At 46.0% G+C, this 14546-nt stretch overlaps 2 protein-coding genes across 2 annotated transcripts in view; both read right to left on the bottom strand.

Annotated features, from left to right (window-relative positions):
• Positions 1–7354, bottom strand: part of Poc1b (POC1 centriolar protein B) — a 90507-nt gene extending 83153 nt beyond the window's left edge. Inside the window, exons 1-2 of the mRNA XM_051206371.1 lie at positions 7187–7354; positions 6592–6676 (exon numbers count right to left, since the gene is read on the bottom strand). Coding sequence (XP_051062328.1) covers positions 6592–6676; positions 7187–7201 — 100 coding nt within the window. The 5' untranslated portion in view covers positions 7202–7354. The remainder of the gene's footprint in view (positions 1–6591; positions 6677–7186) is intronic.
• Positions 1419–6479, bottom strand: Galnt4 (polypeptide N-acetylgalactosaminyltransferase 4). Its single transcript, XM_051206369.1, has one exon. The coding sequence runs from the start codon at positions 6048–6050 to the stop codon at positions 4314–4316; it is 1737 nt and encodes a 578-aa protein (XP_051062326.1). The 5' UTR covers positions 6051–6479; the 3' UTR covers positions 1419–4313.
• Positions 7355–14546: the final 7192 nt, after the last annotated feature.

Raw genomic sequence — 14546 nt, 5'->3', positions numbered from 1 at the left:
TTTACCTCTTGCTCTGCCGTCACCCCCAAACACGCTGTTGCTTTTCCTCAACACTGACTGTCCCTCTGTTCCACCACGGCAGGGTTAGTTACACAGGGGTTTGTGGGTTTCCTTGGGCAGATTTGTCTTTCCCACTGGACTATGAGCTCTTTATGTCATTTTAGGAAATGCATCTGCTTTGTTCTCTTGTGCACGTACATTCAGAGCCCATGATAGCATGAACGAAAAGTATTAAGTCAACAGCCCCTCCCTTCCCCCCTTTGCATGGGTTAGAGAACTGCAAATAAAGGACTCAGAATAGTGAGCAGACAGCACAGAACACCTCTTACCTATTTAAGAGTTACTGAGCCCCGCCCACCCTGGGCAAGCCATAAAACTGAGCAAATGGAAAAAGCATATCTGATTTTCATTAGCAGAGTCTAGGGATTTTCCTGGCCATCTATTCAGTTGGAGGAGTAAGGTATTCGTTCCCCATTTTGTACTCTTCTCCTGGCCAAGGGGATGGACTGTAGTGTCTCAGAATCGCTAGGAGAAACTGATATAGACTTTCACCTTCAACCTCACACTAAGCTGGAAGATTAGCATATGTATTACCAAAAAAAAAATCTCTTCCTTGGAATGCCTGGAATTCCCCAGCCTCTCTTCTTCTCCACAAGTCACTTTTAAATTGAAATATGATTCACGTACCATAAACCCTACCCTTTGCTACACGATTCAGTATTTTGCACCAAGTGGAATCACCTGTTACTCATTCCAGAATATTCTCAACACATGCAAGAAAAGAAAAACCCTCTCTGAGCAATCATAGTCTATTCCTCCCTCTCTAGAGCCCTGGTAACCACGGATGTACTGCACACAATCTGTCTGGCAGTCCCTTTTATATTCATGAAACTGAAACACAGACACATGTCATGATTTACCAAGAGTGGCTTAGAGAAGGAGCACCTGCATTTACAAAAACGTTTTGTATGTAAAAGCAAAAAGCAAAAATGCTTACTGTATCTAGCACATGCCCTTCAATGTGACCACAATCCATCTGACAAGGGCAGGGTATAGCAATATTTTCAGAACAACACAGCTCACTAGAAAGGGGAAGGATATGGGGGGTAGGTGTTGGGTAGTAATCTCTCTTAAGAGGTGGAGCAGGAGGAACAGAAGTTCAAGACTTTGAAAGGAAGAGTCTCTGTGTCCAGGGAGCCACTTGCTTCCTGTACAGTTCATTCATATTAGCTAATGCATAATAGTGCTGACACCATTTCTGCATCCTGACTGGTTAATGACGTCTTGCCTGACTTTCTAGATAATCCAGCTGAACTTTCCAGTAAAGAAAATATCACATGTTTAGGTAACTATCACACCACCATCATAAATGTGTACACAGGAACATTCATTCTATAGGCTCAAATCAGCAGACTCCATTTGCAAAAACAATTAGGCATACATTTTATTGCATGTCTTAATCAACATTACATATACCACTAACAAAAAGAAATTGTCACCGCTCAAAATACATAAATCTCAACCTCAGTTTTAATATTCAAAAATATTAAAATAGCAATCAAAAGGAAAAGTCAAATCTAAATTTTACTCGTTAAAACAGACACTAAATGCCTGGAATATTTTAATCTGCTAACATCAACACACATACAAGAGCCTACTACTGGCTGAGTAAACACGCTTTCCCTTACAAACAAGGTATTTAAAGTTATAGAAAGCCTTATGACTATATCATCATTTTAATAAAAAACAACTGCTAAGCTGCTTATGTAGATAATCTATTCACAGGACTGCTCAGTAAATGACAAAATGGAAACTCCTTGCTTATCAAATACTTCCATAACATTTAATTTAAGCATGTAAATTTGCTTGAAAAGTCAACCCCCAACTGTCTATAGCAAATAGAGAACTTGAGTAACAATAAACTGGAAATAAGAAGTGAAAGAATATTTTGCATATTTCATTATGGTGTATCTTTGGAATGAAATTAAAATACAACTACATATAAAAATACAACTCTAGTTTCCTTTGTTATGCATTATGGATATAAATAAGCCCACCAGCCTAAAAAGTCCTAACCACCAATTCAGAGAAAAAGGTAAACACAGAATTAAATAGTCTTAAAGACCTTTTCTCTCTTTTGATAGGGACATCAAGCTACTAAATAAAAGTCATCTCAATAGTTACTTTCAGATTGCATCCATTTTCACTCTGTCCCATGATAGGAGACAAACAACAAAAAAAAGGCAAAAGAGAAATTTCAAAAAAAAAATTGTTTTCAAGGGGACATGGGCAAGGCGAGAGAGCATTCAGGGGAATTTCTTTCTTGAGTGTTTTTATATATTTTCCTTGAATAAAATCAGGGTCAAGCATTGCCCACAGAATCTAGACAAATTGTTTATAAACTTTGAGGTTGCTGGGTAACTTACAGAAAAGCAGCAACAGATTTTTATTCTAAGAGTTAATGAAAACAAAACAGTCACTAGTACACACAAATTTTAATGTTTTGAAATGGTCACCCTGTGCGATTCACTTAAATCCCAGGTTCACAAAGGTCCCTCTCTCCAGGCAAGCTGTCAAGTGAACCCTGAAAATAATTTCCTTATGAATCCCTGAGGACTGGGTTCTCTATGTACTGTGCACTTTTTCATACCACAGTCAAGAAGCTGCAACTCACTCCCAAATTCAGCTCATGATTTCTCGATAAAACCGTTAGTAGGGAGCCAGAAGAAATGTCTTAAAAACATATTTAGTTCTGAAATAACTTAGTTTGGGAAGTATTTATATTCCTAGTCAGAGAACTCCTTTGAAAGCTTAAAACTTTTCAAAGACACAGCCAGCTCAGCGATTGTTAAAGACAGTGCCTGTAAAACTAACGACCAGTGAGAGACACACTGCTTCAGGTGAGCTCGGCTCACCGCAGTTCAAAAGCCAATTCTCCGTTTTCATAACTGAACACTGCTCAGAGGTCCGGCGCTACCTATGTTAAAAGTGAACTAGAAATCAGCGTGGGTGAGGAGGGGCCAGGAGGATGGATCTTTCAGATTTAATCTTTCAGATTAAAAGGGACCTTTGAGAGCCGATCCAGCTACTCAGATGAGGAAACTGAGGCCCAGCAATATAAAGGACTCAGCCAAAGTCACGAGGCGGCCAAGCCATTTGTTCACCCCGGCTGCCAGGAGTTGGCTTGAAGGCAGCAATCAACAGCTACCAAGACAGTCTCTTTTTTTCCCCCTTACAATCTTAAGACAAACCCTCCGAATTTCCAGGTGAGCAAGAGCTCATGGGGGAGATGAACACTCTCTGCAGAACTGGGTCCACTGTCGGTTTCACACATTGGGGTAAACACACTTGGGGCTGGCTTCAGAGAGGCCGCAATTGTGTTTACTTGAAGTGATTAAGCATTAACAAGGGGAGGCACGGCATTCTGAATGAGTGCCCTTCTAGTACATTCACAACATAGGGAAGTGCAATCAGAAAATGCCCCATGATCACAAATAAGTCCACAGAGGGGACAGCTTGCAGAGTGCTGTGAGGTATGGATATGTAGGTCAGTCAGTCCAATAGCTCTCGTTTACAGAGAACAGAATGGGAATGTCTCGCCATTTCATGTTAGCTCAAGTCAAGGTTTCTGAGACATCTGTCCAAAATAGACCTCCAAACTTGCATTCAGACCAATACCCTCTTCCAATGAAATGTATTTCCACACCAGGCCTTTTTCTCAAGGCAAATTTCCTCAACTTCTATTTGATCAAAGACAAATCAGTTTTTAAAAACCTCAAAGAATTCAAATCCCGCACCATCAAAATAGTGATAGTTCTAATTTCACATTCACAAGTTTTGATTAAAAAAAAAAAAAAGGACATGCAATGAATTTACCCATCAGCATGAATCCTACCCCATTGTGCCTGGACTTTTACATTCTTTAATACTAAGTCTTGCACTTAAAATGTGTATTTCCTGGTGCTGTGGATCAGACACGGGGTCTTGCACACGCATCTGAGCTACACACACAGCCCACTCCCCCAGCCCACATCTAAATGCTGTGTGCATCTCCATTCACAGCAGCTTCTTCAAAGACTGGGCGTGGGGGGTACATAGACAACGCTTTTCATGGAACAACCCATGAGGAAAGAAGGGAGAAATACTGAACAGCAAGCAGTGTTCCGTGCTCCTGGTTTCAGAGTGACATTCCCAAATGAGCCACAGCTTTCCAGTGTCCTCACTGCCAGCTGCCGGGTGACTTCTGGGGAAAATACAATCATCACGGGTCAGCTACTGTCAGCTCCCAAAAAAGAAGACTCTGTTCTGCTCATCTACTTCTCAAAGCTCCAGATCTGATTTTTATCATGGGCATCACACGTTTTCATCTGTACACTGGGTCGGCCTTCGGATGTCCGAAAAGCACTGAGACACAGTCCGGTGTGAGGGTGGAAAATAGTTCCGTCTTCTTTAAAAAGCCAAATGATGTTTACTGGAGCAGGGAGACCATCTTTGGGACAGTTTTGCATCCCTACGTGATTTTTTTGTTCGGGGACCTCCGCACATAATTCGGTCACAGAATTAAATCTGATTTCTTTGTTTGAAGTATATTCAAAGAATTGATTGCCTCCTTGACCGTGGCATCCAAACAAGGAAAGGTTGGCACCTGTAGGGTTGTTATCAGGGGCATTATAGTCTAAGCACTCGGAAGAGATGCCTTTGCTTCGAATAGCTCCATGCCAGCCAGGTCTATCCTCGGGGACATGTAAGTTAGAGAACACGTTTTTCAGATACCAGTCGAAGCTCTTGCACTTCAGCCGCTCCCTCAGTAACTTCCTTTCGGAAATATCACCATAGGCCTCTTTCCGAGCCGGAGGGTTTCGGTTGTAGAAATGTTCTTTGTATTCATCCATCCACACTTCGGCAGCCCGGGCAGTGTTCTGTAGGAAATTGGGGCGTGCATACGGCGCCCGCTTAGGGAACACATGGCCCACATGAGAACATGGGTGGATCTCCAGCTTGCCACCACACTGCCAAACCCTGAAAGACAGCTCGAGGTTTTCACCTCCCCATACTTCCATCCCAGTGTCGTAGGTCCCCAGGTACTGAAAATACTTCTTGCTGACAGCAAACAGCCCTCCTGCCATGGTGGGTGACCTGATAGGGTCAATTCTTGATGTCCGCCTGTTCCTTTCGTGTTTGGGGACAGAATGCCACTGGAATGTTAAACGCCAGTCAAACCCACCAATCATGGGCTCCCCAGTCTGCATGTAGAACTCAAAAGTATTCCAATCAATCGTATCAATGACAGGGCATACAATTGCTGTTTCATCTCTACTAATTCTCTCCAAAAGTGGTTCCAACCAACCAGTATTACACTCACAGTGGCAATCCAGGAACGTGAGGACATCCCCAGTGGCAAAAGTGGCCCCAATTAGGCGGGCCCGGACCAGCCCCTCCCTCTTATTGGTTCTAATCAAGCGAACTCTGTCGAGATTGCTGATGTAAGCTTCAAGTTGTGCCTTCAAATAAGCTCTGTCGCTCAAGTCATCTACCAAGATGATCTCTTTCAAGAGCACTGCAGGAGAAGTTTCTAAAACACTGTGAATGGTTCGAAGCAGAGTGGACCAGGCTTCGTTATAGAAGGCGATGACAACGGAGGTGGTGGGGAGCGACCTGTAGTGGAACTTCTTCGCTTTACACTCAGGCATTCTTTTATCCTCGATGTGGCGGTGCAGGGAGATCCTGTCACTGACATAAATATTGATGGCATATCTCTCAATGAGTTCTTCTTGCTGCTTCAGTCCACCCTCGTTGAGCTGGAGTTTGCTCGCTCTTCCCCACTCCCCAAGAGCATGGGAATCTGCAGGGGGCTTTATGTAAAGAGGCCGGGACAAATCCTCTCCCCTGGTCTCATGGTCTGAGATCTGCCTTGGCTCCAGATCCCTGGCATCGCCGGCTCCTGGGGAGGCATACAGAGTGGAGACGGAAAGCTCCACCAGGATATAAGCCAGTGTTAAAAGCGCCAGCAGCAGGCAGCTCTTGCCTGCCCAGGTCCACCTCACGGCCATCCGGATCCTCAGGGGTCGTGCGCAGACGAGGCCACCCAGCCAGCCCTCGGGGGAAAGTGCTGCGGATCCTGCAGCTGGAGTTCCCGGCTCAGGTAGGGGCGAACTTCCAACCAGGCCCCTCCTGGTTTCATGTAGGCGCTCGGCTCCTTCCCGGACACCGGAGTTACCCGGGGGTCACTTGAGACCCCTCGCTCCTCGGCCTCCGGCGCAGCTCAACTAGTCGGTCCCCCACTTCCTCCTGCTCCTCTCAGAACTTTTCACAAACTCTCCAGCCAATACTCCACCCTCCCCAGGCCGATCGCAAACCCCTCCCCTTCCCACTCACTCCTCCTGGTGGTTAGTTCACGAAAGTTGTCCGTCAGGCCCAGACCGGCCGCGTCGGTACTGAGCAGGGGCCCGGGGACCAGGAGTGTCCCAGTGCGCCCCATCGCGCCTGGCTCCCTCAGACAGGGCCGAAGGAGGAGGAAAGAAAGGTTTTCAGCTAAGTGATCTTTGGTTACTGTCACAAAAAAGAAAAGAAAGAAAGAAAAGCAAAACTTACCCAGTTGTTTGCAGTTGGGGTTGAAGTCCACGGAGGTGATCGCAGCTTTGTGGCCTTTAAAATAACGTTCCAGAATCGGGTCCTCCTAGGACGGAAAGTTGTCAAGTTTGAAAAGCAGGTGCACCATTCGAACTCCCGGGCTCGGAGGCCGTCGCTGCCTGTCTCCCCAGATAGCAGAGGACCCCCGCCTGCCTCGTCGGTGTGCAGCGTGGGAGGAGGGGGCATCAGCTCCGGGGTGACAGGCTCCGGAAACTGCCCCTGCCCCCTCCGTCCCGCCGCACCCCAGCCAGCCCGGGCTCCGGAGCGCGCAGCCCAGGGACCCGCCCCGGCTCGCCCTCCGGGCGCCGAGCCGCCGGTGCACGCCGCAGGCTCCCGCGCCCTCTCCACCTCTCAGGTGATTCTGACGCACTCGGGCCGCGCAAACCGGCCTGGAAGTCGGGGATCCCAGCGCCCAGCGCCCCGGGCGGCGGTGATCGGCCGAGCTCCGGGACCCGGCCGGCTCACGCCTGCCTCCGGGGTCCCCCGGGACGAGCGTGGTCCCCACCATCCGGCCCTGCCGCCGTGGGGCCGGCCCGGTCAGCGGCGGGGACCTTACCGGGGCGGAGGCCATGGGGGCAGCGGGCAGCTCCGGGGCCCCGCGGGAGCCAGGGAGGGGCGGGACCAGGGGGGACCGTGCGGCGCCCGGAACCGTCAGCCCCGAGCGCCGGCGCCTCCCGGTCACTACAACAACGGCGGTCCGATCAAAGCCCGCGCTCCAGGCGTGGCCAGGCGAGCCCCGAGACGCCGCCCGCGAGGCGGACTGCCGACGGCCTGACGGCGCGCGGGGCCCCGCGCTCGCACGCAGCCGGGCCCGCTTGCCTCCGGGGTTGCGGACCCCGCCAGGGTCGGCGCCGCGGAGCCGGGGGTAGCCCGGGGAGGAGTGTGATCCGTGGGGGCGAGGCGGATGGCAGCCGGTGATCGATGCCATCGGAGTTCTATTACACCTTAAAGAGACCGCGCCCACAGCGCGCGACGCCGCCCGCAGCGGGAACTTTGAGCTTCGGGCGTGCTGCTGACTGGTGGCTGTGCGTTCAGAGGAGCCGAGTTCCTGGAGGAAGACTGGGTTTTGTTTAGCTGCAGCCTTTGCAGGTGCTGTGGTATAGATAGAAATGCTGCTGGCAGCAGGCATGGAAGGACGTCATATCCAAATGTCCACCCGTTATTCGCCGTCTGTCCTATTCTCATCTGCTTACTTGCAGTTTTGTTTTGTTTTTGTTTTTCGAGACAAGGTTTCTCTGTGGCTTTGGAGCCTGTCCTGGAACCAGATCTTGAACTCGCAGAGATCCTCCTGCCTCTGCCTCCCGAGTGCTGGGATTAAAGGTGTGCGCCACCAGCCCCGGCCCTGCAGATGTGCCCGGCCCTGCAGATGTTTTCTCCGCACACATATTTGAAGCCGGACGCTTTGAAGATACTAGACCGCGTGCTTACTATAACGGTTGCCACTGTAGGCTTTCTTAAGTGTCGTTTCTGCTTCGGCAGCATGAGGTTGCTAATGCTACAAAATGTTATCGGTGGCAATTTATAAAAGGGAGGCCTCATCTAGGTGATTCCACAAAGCCCTTGACACCAAACCCCAAACCCTGCCCTGAAGCGTCTAAATAAAGGACTCACCTGAAAATTATACACAGAACAGACGTTCTTGGCAACAAAATGTCATGATAACTGGTAAGATACACGTTCTGTGTAAATGGAAGATGTCTTAATTACAGGTTCTTTAACTGGCTGTATTGTGATTGCATTTCGTCTTAACCACTTTGTAGCAATTAAGTAGGTAGAGAATGACTGCAGTACAGTGTTAGTTTAACACACAGGTGGGTGGTTGTTAAATATAACTTTTTGTGTGCTTGACCCCAACGGCTATAAAACAAACAAAAACCCACCAAAATATTTTCCCTGCCCTCAAGAACTTGGCTATAGCTCCACTGGAGGAGAGTGCTTGCCTAGCATGAACTAAACCTTTGAGTCTACCCCCAGCACCACACCAACCTAACCTGGCACTGGGGACTTAGAGGCAGGGGTATATAAGTCCAACCTCATCCTTGGCTACATTGTAAGTCTGGTGCCAAAATGAGACATATGGACTCTGTTAATCAATAGCAAAATGCAAACAAAATGCCCCTCAGTATTCTAACTTGAGGAGTCTCATATTTTAGCATGTTTAATGCTGGTTTAAGGAGAGTAGGGGGGCACTCTTGTCAAAGATGCCAATCCGGTATTTATGAGGCAGGACCTAGAGCCCTACGGGCACAACAAACTCCTTGAGTGGTTGCTATGGTATATCTATGGTAGGTATTTCACAGCTATTTGTTGAGTTTCTTTTGCATCAATCATTTATTGCCTTAATAATGCTGTATAACAACTATGACGGTCAGTGGCATACAAAAGTGGCCTGTTATTTAGTTCATTAGAAGACAAGACATACTTTACATGAGAGGCCCTAGGGTATAGTCTGCTACCGTTACTTTACTAAATGTTGATATCGTCAATTTACCTTCTAAGCATTTATTTATGTTTATACCAATAAGCCTGGGCTACTCTCAGCATTGGTTAAGAAGCTGACTTATGCAGTTGACTGGAGTCAACGAATAGACCCATAACTGGCGAAAGTACTGAGAACAAGAGTCTAGAGTGCTTAGTCCTAAACATGGCATCTCTATCACACCCCACCCCGTGGCAGAAGAGGGACCAGGGGGTAAGGATGAGGAGTGCAGTGAAATGCCCTCTTCTGGCCATGGCATGGCTATTGCCTGTGCATAGCAGCTGTGGTTACCTGCGAAGGATCAGACTGGCCCAAATTCTAGCACAGATGTGGGTGGTGCTCTCCAAACCCCACCCCCTAAGGGAGGGGCTTATAGGCCGTTGATGGCTACTGGGAAAAGGAGGAGCATTCTTCTTTGGCGGTGTGGCTTCGGTCAATGGCCCCACACCCAAGCACATATGGGCAGCTCCCATATGAATATGAAGTTGGGAGAGGGGCCTCTTGGGAAGGTTATAGGGGAAGCTGTAGGGGGAAAACAGAAGGTAGGTATGTTTCATTGTATACATGCATGATTTCCTCATAGAGTAAAAGTATTTCATGCCATTACCCAAAGCTGACCTTAAAACTTGTCATATTCCCAGGAACAAAACAACACAAGATTGTCACACCCTATGATGTACTCGCTGCAGCTAAATGCTCTTCTAAGTACCTGCTTACATCTTGACATTTAACCATCATCATAATCACTTTAGGGAGTCTTATATTTCCATTTGAAGTACAAAGACATTGTTTCTAGCCCAAGGCACACTGCTCAGAAAAGAGAGAGCTAAAAAATTTCAGGCATTCAACAGTCCTAACTGCAAAGTCCTGACATCTCTTGTGTGATTGCAAGTTTTTGTTTTATTTTATTTTTATTTTATTTTTTTATGGTTTTGAGACAGGGCCCCAATGTATAGCCCATGTTGACCTCAAACTCCAGATTCTCTAGCTTCTGTCTCCCAGATGTTGGGATGTCAGGTATCTGCCATTATGCTTAGCCTCCCGATTGTATGCATATTGTAAGTATTTGGCTCAGAGTGTAAAGGCACTTGCTACTAGGCTCGACAACCTGAGTGGAAGGCAAGAACCACGCCCCACTCATTGCCCTCTGACCTCTACATGAGCTTTCGTGACAGGAGCATTTCCCCTCTTCAGTAATTTTCTTTTTAACCCCCCAAAGCCAGGGTTTCTCTGTGTAACAGTCCTGGCTGTCTGAAACTCACTTTGTAGACCAGGCTGGCCTTGAACTCACAGAAATCCACCTGCCTCTACCTCTGGAGTACTGGGATTAAAGGCATTCGCCACCAGTGCCTGGCCTGATCCAGTAACATTTTAAAAATTGTATGCTATCCATGGTTTTAATAGTTTGACCAAGGTTAAAAAAAAAAGCAAAATCTCAGATACCTTCACCCCACGGGCCTCATCTGTTGCTCTAAGCTCCTCCTATACCCTTTCCATGTTTGTTTTTTCTCTCCCTACTCTTCTGCCAGCAGCAAGGGCTCATCGGTAGACACTGGGAAAACAGTGGAAGTCAAGGAAGTATTTCAGATCTCAAACCTGTATGTAACCCACTTCCTACAGCAATGGTTTTGCACTTCGCAAAATGTCAAATTTAGCGTTGGCATGGAAGTAGCCACAGGCAGGGTGAATCAATATTTGTAAACCTACAAGGTGTCATTGGAGACTGTATACTAGGTAGGCCAAAGTAGCCTTTAGGTGGCTCCCATTTCTCAGCTCTGCCTCAGACTAGATATTGAATGTGCCTGCTTGAGCCCTATAAAGGTTTGTTTCTGGATATAGATCGTTCCTAGGTTAGTGGTGTTCCACTTTGGAAATTCAGTCACTTAAAGCGCCACCTACTGTTCACGTTGCTGTATTGCACTTGCATTAAACAGCTGTTCATAGGGATACAAGTGCTCTCCTCTCCCAGAGTGTGGAAGACAACGTAGACAGGAAAAACAGGAGCTGAATGTGAGTCACTAAAGCACTGCACACGTTTCGGAAGGCTGTGGATGATTTATTTCGATCAACATTGGGTCTCTAAATCTTGCCAATTATATCCTGGTAAATATTTCTATCTTCCTATTTTCTGTCCCTCTACTTCCTGCCACAGAGATGGGGACATGCCCTCGAGTTAGGTTTCCATCCTCTATTTCCTAGAGCGTTTTAGTAACCTTGATGCGCTTTCGACTTCAAGGCTTTCTCTTTCTGTCCATCTTGTTTACACTCAACAGACACACCTGGCTGCTGGCTAACCATACAGACTCCTGAGCGCCCGCCTCCTAGTCAGGGGTTTTGAAGTAGAAAGTCCAGTGTGAATCCTAGAAATTTACATGTTGTAAAACAAGCTTCTTGATCAATTATAAGTTAGATTGCCATTTGGGAATCCTGTGCATACCGGGGGATGGACCTATAAAAATGCCTCAAATCAAGTCATTTGTTTCCTATCTAGTCACATGTACTCAGGGACTAATACGTAAGCCATTGAAGCCCACTATATGTACCCAGATTCTGGAGGTTTTTTTTAAGGGCATCCTGAAGCTGAAAATGCCTGTGCCCCCCTTCTCAACTGGCACATAAAGGGAGTACATGTTTATGCGACGTGATCTTCTCCAGTCTGTTCACCCTACAACACATAACCTTTCCCCCACTTCCTTCATGTCCCCTTCATATGTTATTTATGGTTCCACTTGGCATGGTTTGTGTTGTCGAATTATATCTGAGCTACCTTGTGTGTCTACCATCCGCCATTGCAGCGAAGGACCAATAAAGACAGCTGTGTTGCTTCCATTTGGGTGTTACTCTGCAGCATCCCAGCCCCTGGAAAACAGTGGAGGCCTTGGCATCATTTAAAGAAACAGGATACATTACATGAAATGATCAATGGGAAACCAATCAGGATGAAATTAAATTATGTAAAGCTATGAACAGTCTATAGTAATCAAGGTAGCGACCTTATTGAGGTTTTGTGGTCTCAGATATACTCAAGTCATTAGAGCAGTGTCTGGAGATGGTCTTAGAAAAGATTTTACTGGAGAAGGGACTTTTCAATAATCATTTTAAAGGCGCTTGACAAGGGTCATGACAAGCATGAAAAACATGGAGAATGACTACTGATGAGAAAGGAATCTTAAGAAGATGAAATGCTCTGGAATTAGTCACTAATGAATATGCTAAAAATACTTAGCACTTTAGAACCTTCTTCCTTTTATTGTTTTTAAGACAGAGGTTTATTTTTGTATCCCTGGCTGTCCTGGAACTCACTCTGTAGACCAGATTGGCCTCAAGACATGCCTGCCTCTGCCTCCAGAGCGCTGGGATTAAAGGCATGAGGCACTGCACCCAGATTAGAGGTTTCTTAACAATTGGTTGCAATAGATTTTCCAAGTTCTACCCAGAGTTTCAATTTCAGTAGGTCTGGAATAACACCAATGCAAATCTCCAAATGGAATGTTTATGCTACAACTGACTCTTCCAGTGAAAAACCAGTGGGCTAAACAGAAGTGGGGTATGAAACAAAATAGAATAGTAATAGTATTTGCCAGGGGTGGGGGGGGATATTGCTTAATGAGCATAGGGTTTCATTTCATGGATGTGAAACTGTTCTGTTGGTGGATGGTGGGGCTTGAGCAGTATGACTATACTTTTATGTCACTGAAATATAGTCACAAATTTGGTTGAAAGGGTTGTATGTCTTTTACTACCATAAAAAAGGAAGGGGGATGGAGAAATGGTTCAGTGTGTTTCAAAGCACTGCAGAGGACCTGAGTTTAGTTCCCAGCACCCAGCACTCCTGGAGTGGTTTACAACCATCTCTATCTCCAATCTCAGGGGATCCAATGCCTTCTTCTGATCTTTGTAGGCAGCAGGCATACACATGGTACACAGAAATACATGCATACAACACACTCATCCGAATTAAATGAGGTAAATAAATAAGTAAAGGGGTGCCGTAAGAGCAGACAGGATTAAGGTGTTGTTCATAGGATGAACTTTATTACAGTTGAGAACAGAGGAATGAGGGGCTTTACCCTGCTGCAGCAGAGGTAGGAGAAGTGTAAAGAAAAGAGAGGAAATAATAGCAGACATATTTGTGGAGGTATGAATAGAAATGAAGCTAGGGGCCTAATACTTGACTGCTGTCCTTGGTCCTGAACCAATAACGCCTCTCGGCAAATGCTTCTCACCTATCCTAATAAATTCGTAACTCCTCCATAAAGCTCACCATTTCAATATTAAAGCCCATTACTAAAGACATTGTAGTTTCTTAATATCTTAGAAACGACAGTCACATTCACTTAACCAATTACGTCTATTTTAAGTTTTAGTTTTACTTTTTGTTTTATTCATGTGAGCATGTGGGTGTGTGGTGTGGGTGTGTCCGTGTGCATGTGTGTGAAAGTTAAAACAACTTGTGACAATTAGATCTCTCCCTTGTTGATTCCAGGGATCACACTCAGGTTACCAGGCTTGGTGGCAAATGCCTTTACCCTCTGAGCCATCTTGACAAACCCTTTTAAATTTTTTGCGCACACACACGTGTGTGTGTGTGCGTGCGTGTGCATGCACGCCTGTGTGGCATTTGAGCAATTTCAGTAGATTTCTACTTAATGAACTCATGAATTCTCTCCCTTTCCCCACTGGGGATATCATGCTTGCTTTTCCCTTCCATCCTAATTAAGACGAGGCCTTGGCAAGTTCAGAGTGAAGCATCGCAGGGCTTCTCAGATGTCTATGCAGAAGATAAGGGGGTGAAAATGGAATGGGGGTGACTCTCAAGTCTTTTCTAAAGAGTCATTCCTCAAGGAGACTTCTTGAAACAACCTGTTTGCTTTGGCCTGGTATCCCAGGAGGCTTTGATCCTCTTGTCTCCAGAATTGTTGCAGAACTTTCATTCTTACACATTTTCTAAATTTAGTGCCTCCTCATTCTCTTTCATCCTACACTTCTGTTTTTATTTAGAAAAAAAAATAAACTTGTGCCTTCTGGCTTAAAATAAAAACGTAAATAATGGACTTTTCACCGAAGAAGGTACCTAAATGACCAATAATAAACACTCAAGGCAACTCCCATCTCAGCCACTAGGGAGTTGTAAATCAAAACCACAATGAGATACTGAATCACACCCACTGGGAGAGTTATAATCACAAAGAGTTGATAAGAAGAGCTGGTGAGGATGTAGAAAGGCTGAGGAGTTCTGATAATTTGCTCCTGTGGGTAGCCGTATCTAGCAATGGAATGTCTAGTCCTGTGGAAGTGTGCTTAATGTTGGTGCAACAGTCTTCCTTGGTTATTAAAGTGTTCAAACATTAAGGAAAAAATACAGAGCATATACGTAAGCTCTCCCATCTCCATGTTTCTGTTTGTGACAACCAGACAAACTTCCACTGCAAACAGA

This window comes from Phodopus roborovskii, unplaced genomic scaffold (assembly GCF_943737965.1).
Source record: "Phodopus roborovskii unplaced genomic scaffold, PHOROB, whole genome shotgun sequence".
Taxonomy (NCBI): Eukaryota; Metazoa; Chordata; class Mammalia; order Rodentia; family Cricetidae; genus Phodopus; species Phodopus roborovskii.
Note: the sequence above shows the minus strand (reverse complement) of the source record. Positions and strands in the feature narration are given on the sequence as shown.

Excerpts from the sequence above, each read along its gene's own strand:
- Galnt4 (XM_051206369.1), bottom strand. The coding sequence starts at position 6,050 with ATGGCCGTGAGGTGGACCTGGGCAGGCAAGAGCTGCCTGCTGCTGGCG.